At 44.7% G+C, this 12845-nt stretch overlaps 1 protein-coding gene across 2 annotated transcripts in view; it reads right to left on the bottom strand.

Annotated features, from left to right (window-relative positions):
• The window catches only part of trit1 (tRNA isopentenyltransferase 1), a 34871-nt gene that overhangs the window by 14828 nt on the left and 7198 nt on the right, over nt 1–12845 (bottom strand). Inside the window, exons 2-6 of one of the 2 annotated variants that reach the window (XM_044052571.1) lie at nt 5560–5700; nt 3926–4024; nt 3630–3784; nt 1895–2037; nt 1665–1776 (exon numbers count right to left, since the gene is read on the bottom strand). In XM_044052571.1, coding sequence (XP_043908506.1) covers nt 1665–1776; nt 1895–2037; nt 3630–3784; nt 3926–4024; nt 5560–5700 — 650 coding nt within the window. The remainder of the gene's footprint in view (nt 1–1664; nt 1777–1894; nt 2038–3629; nt 3785–3925; nt 4025–5559; nt 5701–12845) is intronic. The other variant, XM_044052572.1, reaches the window with a different exon arrangement.

The following is a 12845-nucleotide window of genomic DNA, read 5'->3' as shown; positions in this document are numbered from 1 at the left end:
AAGGAAACAACAGAAATACATCATCTGGCGAGACGTGCAGAGACAGAAATTTGAGAATAGCGACGGAGCACAGGAAATGTAGAGTCAATGGGAGGAGGGAGAAAAAAAAAGAAAGCCAGAGGAAAGAGAAAGAGAGGGTGGGGGGTGGGCTAAGAGAGATCTGACCTTGATGTCTGGCCACAGCAGCCAGTCAGGGATGGAGACATGAGGGCAAAGGAGAGAGAGACAGGCGAGGGGGGTGGGGTTGGTGGGGTAGAGTGCTTGGGTGATCAGATTGCTGAGAGGGCAATAGTGGCAGAGATGGAAAGAGGCAAAGAGAGGAGGAGGAGGAGGAGGTGGAGGCTGGTTGGTGAGATGGAATGGGGTGATGGGGTGATGAAAGTAAGGAGGGACAAAAGAAGGGAACTGGCAGCTTCCTGGGCATCGTTCCACCAATGCATCAACCCACTGCACTGCAGATCCCAACACACACACACACACACGGTTTGTGCAGCCATTCTTCTCAGGACACTGCATTGACGTCCATTCATCTGGACAAACAAAGCAGAATCCCCTAACCTTAACCAAAAACCAGTTAGTGCCTTAACCTAACCTTGATCTAACCACAATCTCAGCCAGAAACAAGGTACTGCCACATTAGGACCAGGTTTCCAGTCTCCGTGAGGACTACTGGTCCTGACAAGGTCAGTGTTTATGCCAGAAAATGCCCTAAAGAGTTGACAAATACACACACACATGTATTATATAGGTTTCTATTCTTTTTTTCTTAAACCATAGTCCTGTATAACTGTAATCCAGTAAAAGTGAGTTGAATAAATTAATTCCATATCTGTGTAGATACAAATCAGATAAAAATAAAGCAAATTTTTACAGTTTGGTGCATTTACCTGCTGTACTGCACCATATGCTGGTGGGCAGCTCTGGCGGCTACATCTAAAAATGTCCAGTCAGACAAAATGTGTGGATTTGTTTTCTGCCAAAGAAAATGCTTGTTGCTAGAAAGTAAAAATAAAGCTTTGCTGAATCAGTCTCTCTGTGTGTGTGTGTGTGTGTGATTGGAAATGTCACTGGTGACATTTTCCAGAGCGGTCGTGTTCGGTAATTCACGGATAATGACAAGAGACTCTTTATCTGAGAAACTGTCCTCTGGTACTGTACATGCGGCACTTCTGAAACACTTTTCTGACTTTTAGAAACACTTTTCTGGATTTCCATCCAGTGCAGGATGCACTTCCTGAGCCCCCGAGGTAATAAGCACCAATCACCTGACTCCCGTGGTAGAGCTAATGTCCTGTGCAGGGACTTATCTCTGCAATTATTAATAATCACAGAACATCCTGAATTGGTCCCCTCTGATCCAAAGCCACGACACTGTGGGCCGAATCTAGATTGGTTTCCAAGCCTTTGGGAAACGAACAACAAGCCACAGTGTAGAGTGACCCTTCAGATTGGGAGGGATTAATAAATAACTAGATAGTTGTTTGGAAGTTCACTTCACTCCTATCGGCCTGGTTACACGGACAAGGGCAATTAGTCTGAGATTGAAGGTCTGGATTACTCAGATGAGAGGGCGACGTTGAACTTGCTGAACCCAGCATTAGTCCAACTTAAACATCCAGCGTAAACTTTGAGGAATTCTGACTAAATGCTGATAATTTGCTGACCTGTCATCCTGGACTTTCTGCTGATTGAAGCGCACGTGGAAGTCCCTGAGCTCCTCGATCAGTCCCGCGGACAACATCTCATCCACGCGAGCATCCAGCCTCTTGTCGAGTGCTAAAGGTGGAATGCATGGAGAAATGGAAATATCATAAACAGTATGTGGGCGAAAGAAAATAATGACATCGCCGTCACTTGAGCGTGAGTGAAATTGGGAGCTATTATTCCTCCTTACCCTCCATATCGGCATGCAGCCAGAAAATGCATGGGTCCGGGTACCTCAGTGGCCCCCCCAGTTCACTGCTTCCCTCCTGCCCCCTCTGCTCCTCCAACCAGTGGCTATGAGGGATGCCTGTATCCTCGTGAATTTGAAGGCTCCTGCAGATACAACATTCACGCAAATAAAATGCTCAGGTTCATTCTCTGAGGGGACGGAAACAACCCAACGACTTTCAAATGGGTTTTTTCGGCCTGATTTTCTGAATAATGGACGAGTTGACAAGGCAATCATCCTTCCAAATGACTCCATTCTCTCCTCAGAAAGAACTGAGTCTTTGGAAATGGCTAATGTGTAGACCTTAAAAGTGTGGACGTACTGTTGTCGGATGAGATTTAAATTCAAACCAGACTCTTCAGTCGCGCCTGGCTGCGCTGCAGGGTTATGAAGGAGAGATGATTCCTGTCCCCCTCCTGTCAACTAGACGACCAGGGTAACCTAACCTGCTCACACTAAAGACCTGAGCGAGACGACTGCTACTCCTCAAGCTGTGAGTGTTGGTGTGTGTGTGTGTAAACAGACACTTGTTCTGTCGGTGTATATAGTGACCGTCAGTCAGAAGCTTCATGCACACGACTATACAGTAGGGCTGAACGATATATCGTTATCGTAACGATATCTAGATATGAACATTCAAGATATTCATATCGAAAAAGCAACGATATAAACAAGATAGATTTTCCCCCGCGCTCGCCCTGCATGTACAGCTCTGGCAGTCACAATAAACATCATTTTTACGATTGCCCTTGAATGCACCACTACGGCCAGCCAACCACAAACCTTATTTCATGCTTGCTGTGGATCGACAGCTGAAGCCAACCAATGAAAAACATAGGAGGGCGGGAGGGATTTGCCCCATGTCAGCTGGGATTGGCACCAGCACCCCTTCGTGTGGAGGATAAAGCGGGAGAAGATGGATGGATGGATGGCCGACATCAAGACAAATCAAAACAAGCTCAAGTAAAACTGCCTGTGTTACTTTTCTATTCAATTTTATTTTTGACTCTTTTTTACAACTTCTTCAGAACTTAAGGCGCTTTTCGCCGCGCCTTGCCTCGCTGCGCCTCGCAGGCTTTCAGTGGTGCTGTCGCTAAATACTAGACTCCTCTGTTAAATATTGAGATTCTAGACATTTCCGTGCAACATGTTGTCTTTTTATTGACTCACAGCTCGGCATCGTTAGGTATGATTCTTGTGTCGGACGTCTCTTGCTCACGCCCCTTCTTGTGACGGCACTCTGACCAATCAGTGGCCGGCAGTCTGGCGACGTCACGCTACGTCAGCGCAGCTCGCTTGGAACCTCACCAGAGCAGGTACTAAAAAAAGTACCAGGTATTTTCGCTAATGGAAAAGCAAAACACGCACCATGCGGAGGCGAGTCAAGTCGTGCCAGGACCGTGTAGTGGAAAAGCGGCATTAGATCTGGTCTAGATGCCTTTGAATTATTTAATTATGCACACGGGGCATGCACATGCCAGCGTAAACAGGAAGCTGTTTGTTTGGTTTCAGAAAGGACTACTAAAGGAATAATAGTGAAAAGAAGAAGACTAAAACGCTGCCCTGAAGTTTTCAAACAAAAAGTGGAGTTTTCAAAGGTCTCCTCTATCGGGACTCTAGTGATGAGGACGATAGACAGAAATAATCACTCGTATGCAAAACAAGTGAATTTGTCTTTCTTATTTAAAATTGTCACCTGGCAATCCTGCGTTTGTTATTGGGGTGCAACGTGGCCGCCATTTTGGGGTCCACCTCCGCCAGTCGTTTGTGTAACTCGGATCCTTCCAGCTTTTCCAGCTCTAACTTCCTTTTCGAAGCTTCTTCTCCTCCATCGGCCTCCTCGCTCTCCTGCTTTGACAGTTCATGATGAGCATCCAAATTATAATACTTGAGAAACTCAAATGAAAAAGGTGCCGGCTATTTTCATTACAGTATCAAAATCTACTGGAAGCAGCAAATTGCACTTAGCAGTGTTGAGTTTCTTGTACTCACCCCGGTGTCCAACAAGACTTTCCACAGCAGAGACTCAATGTAATAATTTGTCCCTCCAACAATGACTGGTAGTTTGTTTCTGCTGTGCATGTCCTCTATGTGGACTATGTTAAGGAGGAAACTGTGCTTTGTACTCAGAATATACATTAGATAAAAGAAACTGGCCTGTTTGACTTATTTATCAAAAGGCATTCAGACGTTAGAGGCGTAAAAAACAGCGCCAGCTGGTTGTGATTCAGTCACATCCTGTCACAAGCGCTCGGACTATACGTGTCAATGGTACATTTATGTTGCTGTGTGAAGAGGACAGAGAAGAAAACACTGAGAACACAAGAGATGGGGAGATTCAAATCGTACGCCTCGTTAATTCCTACTTGAGATTTTCAAAGAGCAGGTGGTTAAGTGTGAATTATAATCCCGAGAACGGTGAAGTATATCGTCAGTGAGCGAGGACAGCACAAAGGAAAATCAGCAAAAAGTTTAAAGAAAAACCTCACAACTCAGAAAGACAAAGCCTACATGCCACACCTCGTTTCCTTCCCTCTCTTTTTCTGTCGCATCTCCTCTCATCTTGCACCTTTCCTCTCCTCTCCTCTCGCCCCCCCTTCTCCAGTCGCCCACCTACTCTGCTCAAGGATAATTAAATAACCACTCAAACAAGATAAAGCCCCATCAGCAGTCGGCACACAGCCCCTTCCCATCTCTTTATGTCTCACACACACACACACACACACACGCGCGCGCACACACACGCATGGCAACGAAGGGGATGGAAATAGAGTGAGGAATGCTTACAGGCAGTGAGGAAAAGTGAGAGAAAGAAATAGAAATTGAAAGAGGTTGTGGAGACAGAGAGCAATAAAGAAGAATCAGAGGAGGGAGTTTATACGTGACGGACATGTTGAGTGAAGAGCGACAGCTCTTTACATGTGTCATTAGGGCTCCACGTCTTTCAACATCTCGGGATTGTCCGTCCGCCCACCCGTGCGATCACGCTCACACGTGTGTCCTATCGTCTCTCCATATCACTACTTCTTCTTCTTCTTCATCTGCATGCATCTCTTTGCCCTTTCTCCCTCTTAACACCCGCAGACTCACACTGCACCGAGCCTATTCTTGGAACTACCGCATCCTCTTAGCACACTGGTGGGTGTGACAGAGAGAGTGAGTGTCTGAGAGAGGGAGGGAGAGAGAGAGAGAAAGAGAGAGAGTATGTGTGTGTGTGTGCATGCCATCCTGATCTATTTATACCTCCTCGAGTTATCGCCTACCCTCTCCACATCTGTGTGACGGCCGGGGTTTGCGTGAGGGTACGACTGCCCAAAGAAAGAGAGAGAGAGAGTGTGTGTGTGTGTGTGTGTGTGTGTGTGTGTGTGTGTGTGTGTGTGTGTGTGGACACCACAGCGCGAGACTCATCTATAAATACCATTTCTAGTGATCTCTCCTCTCTCTAGTGCAACATCTGCAGAGAGATGCTGGCACACACACTCTCTCGCTCTCTCTCACACACACCTGCAGGTCAATTCATCACAGTCCAGTCGACCGACTTCTTTCCTGTAATTATCATTTATTAATGAAGAGGGTGACGCTGTACCGCGCTGTTTGAATGTGAAATGTTGCCAGTAAAAGGATATGAGCGTCAGGGCTTTGTTCCTGAAGTCCACCACCGTGTAGCCGCTGACCAGCGGGTCCACAAAGCCGATCATGTGATGTCTGCACTGGGCCAGCTCCTCGGCGGTCACCTTATTCGTGATGATGTCGAGGCCCTTGTACACCTGCGGGGCGACACGCGGTGAGGGAGGTGAGGGGAAATTACATTCCGTGCATTGTTGCGCGTTGTTTTGTTGGCGTCACAAACCGGAAGCGGTTATTGAGAAAGACGCGAGGAGCGAGGTCTGATTGTCTGACTCCAGCCCCGTCCTGTGTATTATGACACACGCCTCCTCTGTCCACGTTACACCACCCAGGGACGAGGGAGTGGAATGAGCGAGGAATGCGTCATATAGAAGTTTGCTTGTGGGTTTTGCTTTTTTTTTCCCCCTCATACTCATACAAGCAGCAGTCTATGGTTTATGTTCTCCACTGGAAAACCTTACACATTATGCATTTACGACTTATTTTGCTGAATCAGTTTTTATGTATAATGGAAAACATAATGCCGATACACCAAATAAAAGCCAAATAAAGATCAATAACAGCAGCTTTGGGATGAACTATACACTTTGAAACGTGTGATGACGGTCAGCGTTGAATGAAAACCTTCTTTTTTCCCCCCACAGTCTTTGATTAAATTAGATATTACTATTTAGACAGCACTGTTACTTATATACTTTGATTTAAACTCTTTATTTTCCTTCTAAATGCATCTTTTCTTAGTATTTTCTTATGCAAGTTTGTCATGGTGCCTTTAAATTGCCTTGAATATTGTGATGATAGTCTGCCTTGCGGTAAATAAACAAACATTTCTACATGAAGCGTTAATGTCCTTGTGCTTTGTAGCTTTTGAAAACACTGGGGGGGGGAAAATGGATACATTCAAGAAGGCTTTTTTTGCCTTTAATTGGATGTAATTAAGTTGTAAAATAGAAACCTCAACTATGAAGCAAACTAAACACATCTCCACTGTTCCGTCTTCAGCTAAGCGTCTGTGTGTAGTCTACAACCAACCACTCGAGGAGCAAGTGCGGCTCTGAAAGTGAATCGGCCTCAAGTTGCCAGGAAAACTTTATGAAATCTTCTTTCTGAGTCAGAAGCTTCCCAAACACTTTACTAGACCTTTAAGTGGATTGAGCCTTGAGTTAGGGGAGGGGAAAAAAAGATAAATAGAGACTTTAATCATACTCCTACTCAAACCTTTAAAGAAACAAACAACAAAGCATTATTTTTTACTTTTGAATTAAATCATGAGCTGATCTTCCCCTTAAGGACAAACGATGCAGACGACAAGAACACAGACAGACTGAGACTGAGAGAGCTGGGGAAAGTATATGACTGAAATGAGTCTCAGTTTACCTCACCGTTAGAACACCACTGTCTGTAGAACACTGCCTCACCTGCAGCCACGCTCCTATTGGCAGTTTTGTATAAAGTACTTGAAAGCAATACTTGAGCAAAAGTACAAGTATCTTACCAGAAAATGACTTTGGTAGAATTCAAAGTCAATTTTTAGAATATTACTTGAGTAAAAGTCTTAAATTGCCTGACATTTACTGTACTTAAGTATCAAATGTAATTTTCTGATATATAAAATGTACTTCGGTATGAGAAGTAAAAGTAAAAGTATTGGTTGGCCGCTCAGCTGACAGCTGCGAGCTGAAACCCCGCGTCCGGAGTGTACAACAGAAACCCGGAGACCAGCGCCTCGGTGTCGGACGCGGTAAACAACGAGCCGCCGGTGTGTTTTAAGTCCACTTGGAGCCGAAATCTGCGTGAGCTAGCTAGCTCACCTGTTGGCCGCTCAGTCGACAGCTGAGAGGTAACTGATAGCTGAAACCCGACGTCCGGAGTGTACCACAGAAACCCAAAGACAGGAGACCAGAGCCTCGGTGTCGGGCGCGATAAACAACCAGCCTCCAGTGTGTTTTAAGTCCACATGGAGCCGAAAACTGCGGCTAACTGCTGAGCGGCTAACAGCTGGTGCTGCTAAAAACAACTAGCAATAACAAACACACATACCGTCACCAACTAACGAGTAACGAAGAGGGTTAAGGGGAATGTATCGGAGTGAAAGTACACATTTTATTAAGGAAATGTAGTGGAGTAAAAGTGAAAGTTGTCATTTGTACTTCATTACATTACAATATTAGCTCTCACTCACCCTGGTGTGCACGAATACTTTCCTCTCCATAGAAAAATAACTTCAATAGAGTTCACTCATCACCTCAGATAAATGAGACCTTGACTCACTTTCCCACAGAGTTCAATTTAAACAGAGTTCCTTTTGCCCCGGTTGGTTATTAAATATACTCCTACTTCCTGATTGCCTTCACACAGGAAACCGCAGTGTAGTTTTTATACTTAAAATCTCACACATTATTGTGCCACAGTTTTTGTTTTCAGAAACTCGACAAAATGAAATGCTATGCCGTGCGTTTACACTTTATTGTTTTTTGTCCTCCACACTAAACCTGATTGGACAAAGTATGTTCATTTCCTGTTTCACACATTTGATGTGATGTCGAGTGTATAAATGTTTTTGTCGATTGAAAATACAAGCGCACTGTAACACCTCAGGTGTTGTTGAATAAATGACTATTTCCACTAAGTGACTTTTTTATGCGTCATTTGTTATTGTCAAACGGAGGAGGAAATCAGCAGCAGCTCAAGTTTCCACCTGATGCCTAACATCTGTATGAGTATCCCATATGAGTTAATAAATAAGCTAATTATCAATGACATATCATTTCTTCAAGAGGCCTTTTCAGTGTATTATTGTAAATCCCAAACAGCTTCCTTGTGGACGGCTCCTTTCCTCACCCTTTTCTTCTCTGTTGACATAACATGATGAAAGGGCACGAAGCAGCTGTTATTTACTCTGCCGCGCACAAAGCGAGAGAAAATGACTCATTGACGGGGTGAGTGTGGTTTTTTTTAGGTCCAAGTCATTTTCACTGTTTCTAAACCTGTTATAAAAGTGAGTGTAAATAAATAACCCACTCGTTATTTCCTGCGCTTTCCTAAGAGCGGCTAAACGAGACGTCTTGAAGGCTGGAAGCGGCATTAAAGGTTATCGCACCAAACAGAAGAAAAAAAAAAGGATTCTTTCAAAGCCTCTTTGTGTTGATGCTGCCAAACTCACACGGACTTTCTAAGAGGAAACACTTTGTGCAGAAGGAGCCACTTTTGCTAAATGAAATTACAAGTTGAAAGCTTGGCGGTGGTGTCGCGGAACACATGTGGTCGTGGAAGAGTTGCTTATAACCTAACATTAACTTCTTCACCCCCCCCCACCTACGTCTGATGAATGTGTTTAGACTCCAGCTGAGTTCATTCAGGAAAACAACTTTGTTTTTCAGCCGAGTAAGCATGTCGCGGCGGCAAGGCGCGACCACATCCTCTCGCAGACACCCCGAACTTTGTAATCAAGCGTTTCCCCACACTGAAATTTACGCTCGACGACACCACTGCAGAGGGCCCGAGGAGGGCACACATGCATCGGCTCATTAACGCGACCGTGCACAGGTTATCGATCGCGTCCTTGGCGTTGCGGGGGGGCGGGGGTTGTTGTGTGGTCGCCGCCCGCATGTTGCTTCGGCACCGCGGCGAGCCAAAAGCGGGGAGCAGGGCAGGGCAGAACGACCCAACCTGATCAATTATTCACAACGTCTCTGCACGACACCACTGTCTGCCAGTGGGATGGATGAATAGCTGGATGGATGGATGGATGGATGGATGGATGAGAGCAAATAAGATGAGCAGACAGAAGAGCGCTGTGTACTTGTTACAGAGAACAGGATGCTCCCTGACAAATTTGCACACATTATTCAGCACAGCCACTCCTCTGTCATCACTGCACACACACACACACACACACACACACACACACTCACAGCATCTCTACTTGGTGTTCTCTCACCATCTTCTGTTACCTATTATCCCTGAACAATCTACATGGAACTGTAACAAGTAAGAAGTGTTTTAACACGCGCGTGTTCATTTCAGTCGGGGTAGCAGTATTAGGCTGCGAGGACTTTTTCTATCCGTCTTTGTGAGGACATTTTGCCGGCTCCGCTCGTCTTTAAAGCGCTTTTTGAGGGTTAAGACCTGGGTTCCGGTGTTAGGCATGCACCGATGGTGATGGTTAAGGTACGAGCAAGGGGCGAGGGAATACATCGTGTTTATGAGTGTACTCACTAAGAATGCTCCAGGGGAATATGTGTGCGTAGCAGAGAGTTACTAAGTGAGAAAGAAAGAGACTCAGGGTCATGTGTCTCCCATTTTGAGCCACGCATCTCCCACATTAACACACGCGCTCCACAAACACACACAGTAAAAAAGGCAAAAGGCTGTCTTTACAGATTTTCAGAAGTTGACAAAACACGATCATCACGCGACCTCACGCACGAGCGCCGTCGGGGGGCAAAAGCATAGGAAACAGGAAATGACACATAAAAGGAGTAGCGATAATAACAGCGACACAGGGAAGAATTCAGGAGGACGTGACGTGATACAGCGGAAAGCTGTGGAGCAGCTTACTCAGTGGTGACCTTGTGTTGAGACTTTGTCAAATACAGTTTTCTAAAGTTAGTCCTGCAATCGTCCATCTACACCTCATCGTTAGTTTTCGTCCTCCACAGTTTGTCAATTCTGCATAACTAATTGTTATGTGTTCACCCCTAATGAACACTTATGTGTTCTCGGGAGAGAAGAAGAGAGATGGAAAACATTTTGCATCAACAAACACGAGTTTAAAACCAGAAAAAGGAGCGAGGAGGGAAGGGGGAAAAAAAATGTAAAATGAGAAAGAGGATGAGAAACTAATTAAGCCTTACAGCAGAGGTGGTGGTGGAAATGAGCAACGTTTCCTCGAGATATTGCAGCACAAAGAGATCGACAATAAAACTGAGCAGAGCTTATCGTGTTTACATGTAGAAAAGACAGAGTCGCAGTATGAAGAAGAAGAAGAGACTGAGTGAGTGTGTGTCTCTCTCTATTGGTGCCATCACAGATCATCACCGGTGTTTGAAGAACTACCATGTGCTACCATGTCCAGATTGCCTGACAGGTCCGTGATGGAACTGACTTTAATCCTTCCTGTTAAGATCAGGTCTTCAAGAGCTTCTTTCCTGATTGAACGACCCAGAAATGTGAAAATTGCCTTTGCTCTATTGTATTTAATAATGAGACTGTACGTGGATTATCACAGACTCGTTCTATCGTGGTCCATGTGCCCCCAACATGTCACCAACTCTTACACACTGGATCTTCGACTGGGCGATTGTTTTATGAACAGTTCATTTGTGGAAATGGCCGCACGACTTGCAGTGTTTCCGCTACATTCAGTGCTCATAGATTATTAAGCACACGCTGCCGACGTTTCCCACGGTCATTAATATCGATGGGCCACTAATGACGATCACACATACTGTAACTTACACAGTTGAGCACCTAAAGCTGCAAATTAAGACACAGGAAACAAAACATGTATCGTTGACAGCGATTAAGCCATTTCATTCCATTTAAAACTAGTTTGACTTGAACGAACGTGGACTGCGCCGTCCCACGGACACTTTACAGGGGGAAACAACACTGGCATGCACAACAACTCTGTCGTCTACTGATTTGATTATTCAATTAGATGTTTGGTCTAAAAAAAGGGTCTGAAAATGTTTCCCAAACCTCAAAACCATGATGTTTTCAAGTGTCTTGTTTAGTCCAAACCAAAGTTAATCACTTTTAATGATTTCTTTGTCACACGGAGCAAAGAAACCAGAAACTATTCACATGAAAGAAGCTGAAAGTTATAAAAGAGACCTTTCAGCGAACTGAGCGTTACATTCACTCTCTCTACGCTACGCAAACGTCATAACTGCCATGAATGCACTTCAGTGGAAACACGGCGAACGCAGCTTCACTCTGTCTTTGCTTTTGAAATGGATGTGGATGGATGTGATGGCGCGGCTTGTCGTGTGTGCATGTGAAAGACAGAAAAGAGGGAATGTCTGTGAGTGAGTGAGTGAGTGAGTGAGTGAGTGCGGGAGTGAGACAATAAGCTCTGTGTCCATTGCTCTGCAGAGCCTGCAGCGGGCCGCCCTGCCTGGCCAACCTCACGCCCTGCACGAGACAGCTGTTCCTCTGCCACATAAATAAAGACGTGGTGGGGGGGCACGAGAGACAGAAGAGAAAGAGATAGTGAAAACAAACACTCATTGAAAACATAAAATAAGATTCAGACAAAGCCAGAATAAAAAAAGAGGAAAGGGGGGAGCTGAGGCAGCGCTTTCAGTGAAGGATTACAGCAATGTTAAATCTTTCTTATCGGAGCAATATTAGAAAATATTGCTGGGCCATTTCCCTTGTTTCGTTGATGACGAGTCCACTGGATCTTATCAGTGCTGATAATGCGCCTCATTAAGAGGAAACTGATCCACACACAATTAAAGCTCCTGTAGACAAAATGTAGCAGCGTTGTTTATTGGTGAATATTTAAAGTTACTCAGTTTTTTATGCCACGTGTGCTGGTTTTGTTTGTGCACTGAGGGCTGTATTAAAAACTTAAGGCCCCTTCTACACCGCAGGAACTTCTCTCGTTTACCTGGGATTGTGGAAAAACCTTTGGCACCGTTTCCACCGAAATTACCCGGGGAAAAATAACGTTTCCTCGACTCCAAACTTTCACTGAAAGAAGTATCTTCTCGCGACAAGGGAATTTTCAGATTACCAGGAACTCTAGAGGGACGGTTCAGTGTGTCGAAGAACGCTTTTTTGATTTTTGCAGCTGTTGGCCGCGACCCACAAAAAGAAGACGAAGAACGAAGTTCATTTTCAAAAAATATGGAGCTAAAGAAAGAGTTGGGGTTAGTCGTTTTCTGGATCTTTGTTCTGTTCTCTGTGCTCTGATCTGTTTCTTATAATGTATTCACTTAATCGCGTCACACTCAGGTGCAGTTTATTTCTAAATATAGAAATGTTAATACGGTTAATATTTTTGTAAACTTTGATGAGTGCTGAATCAGACAGTTTGAATATTGGAGAAAAAAAGAAAGTTAATAAAAAAAACATTTGCATATGTAAATCAGACATGTGTGTGTGGGTTCACTATCTTTTTTTTTTGATGAACTCGTTATATTTACATTGACAATGCACTGGTTATAAAGAGCCAACGTGTTGAAAGCTTGTGCCAAAAGCAGCGGCGGCAGGAGGAGAAGAAGAAGAAGGTCAACTGTGGTCCAAAGAGGAAGAGAGAGAACAATCGTCCTTC

Source organism: Solea senegalensis, linkage group LG20 (assembly GCF_019176455.1).
Source record: "Solea senegalensis isolate Sse05_10M linkage group LG20, IFAPA_SoseM_1, whole genome shotgun sequence".
In the NCBI taxonomy this organism is placed as follows: Eukaryota; Metazoa; Chordata; class Actinopteri; order Pleuronectiformes; family Soleidae; genus Solea; species Solea senegalensis.
The sequence above is the reverse complement of the archived record's forward strand: the minus strand, read 5'-3'. Positions and strand labels throughout refer to the sequence as shown.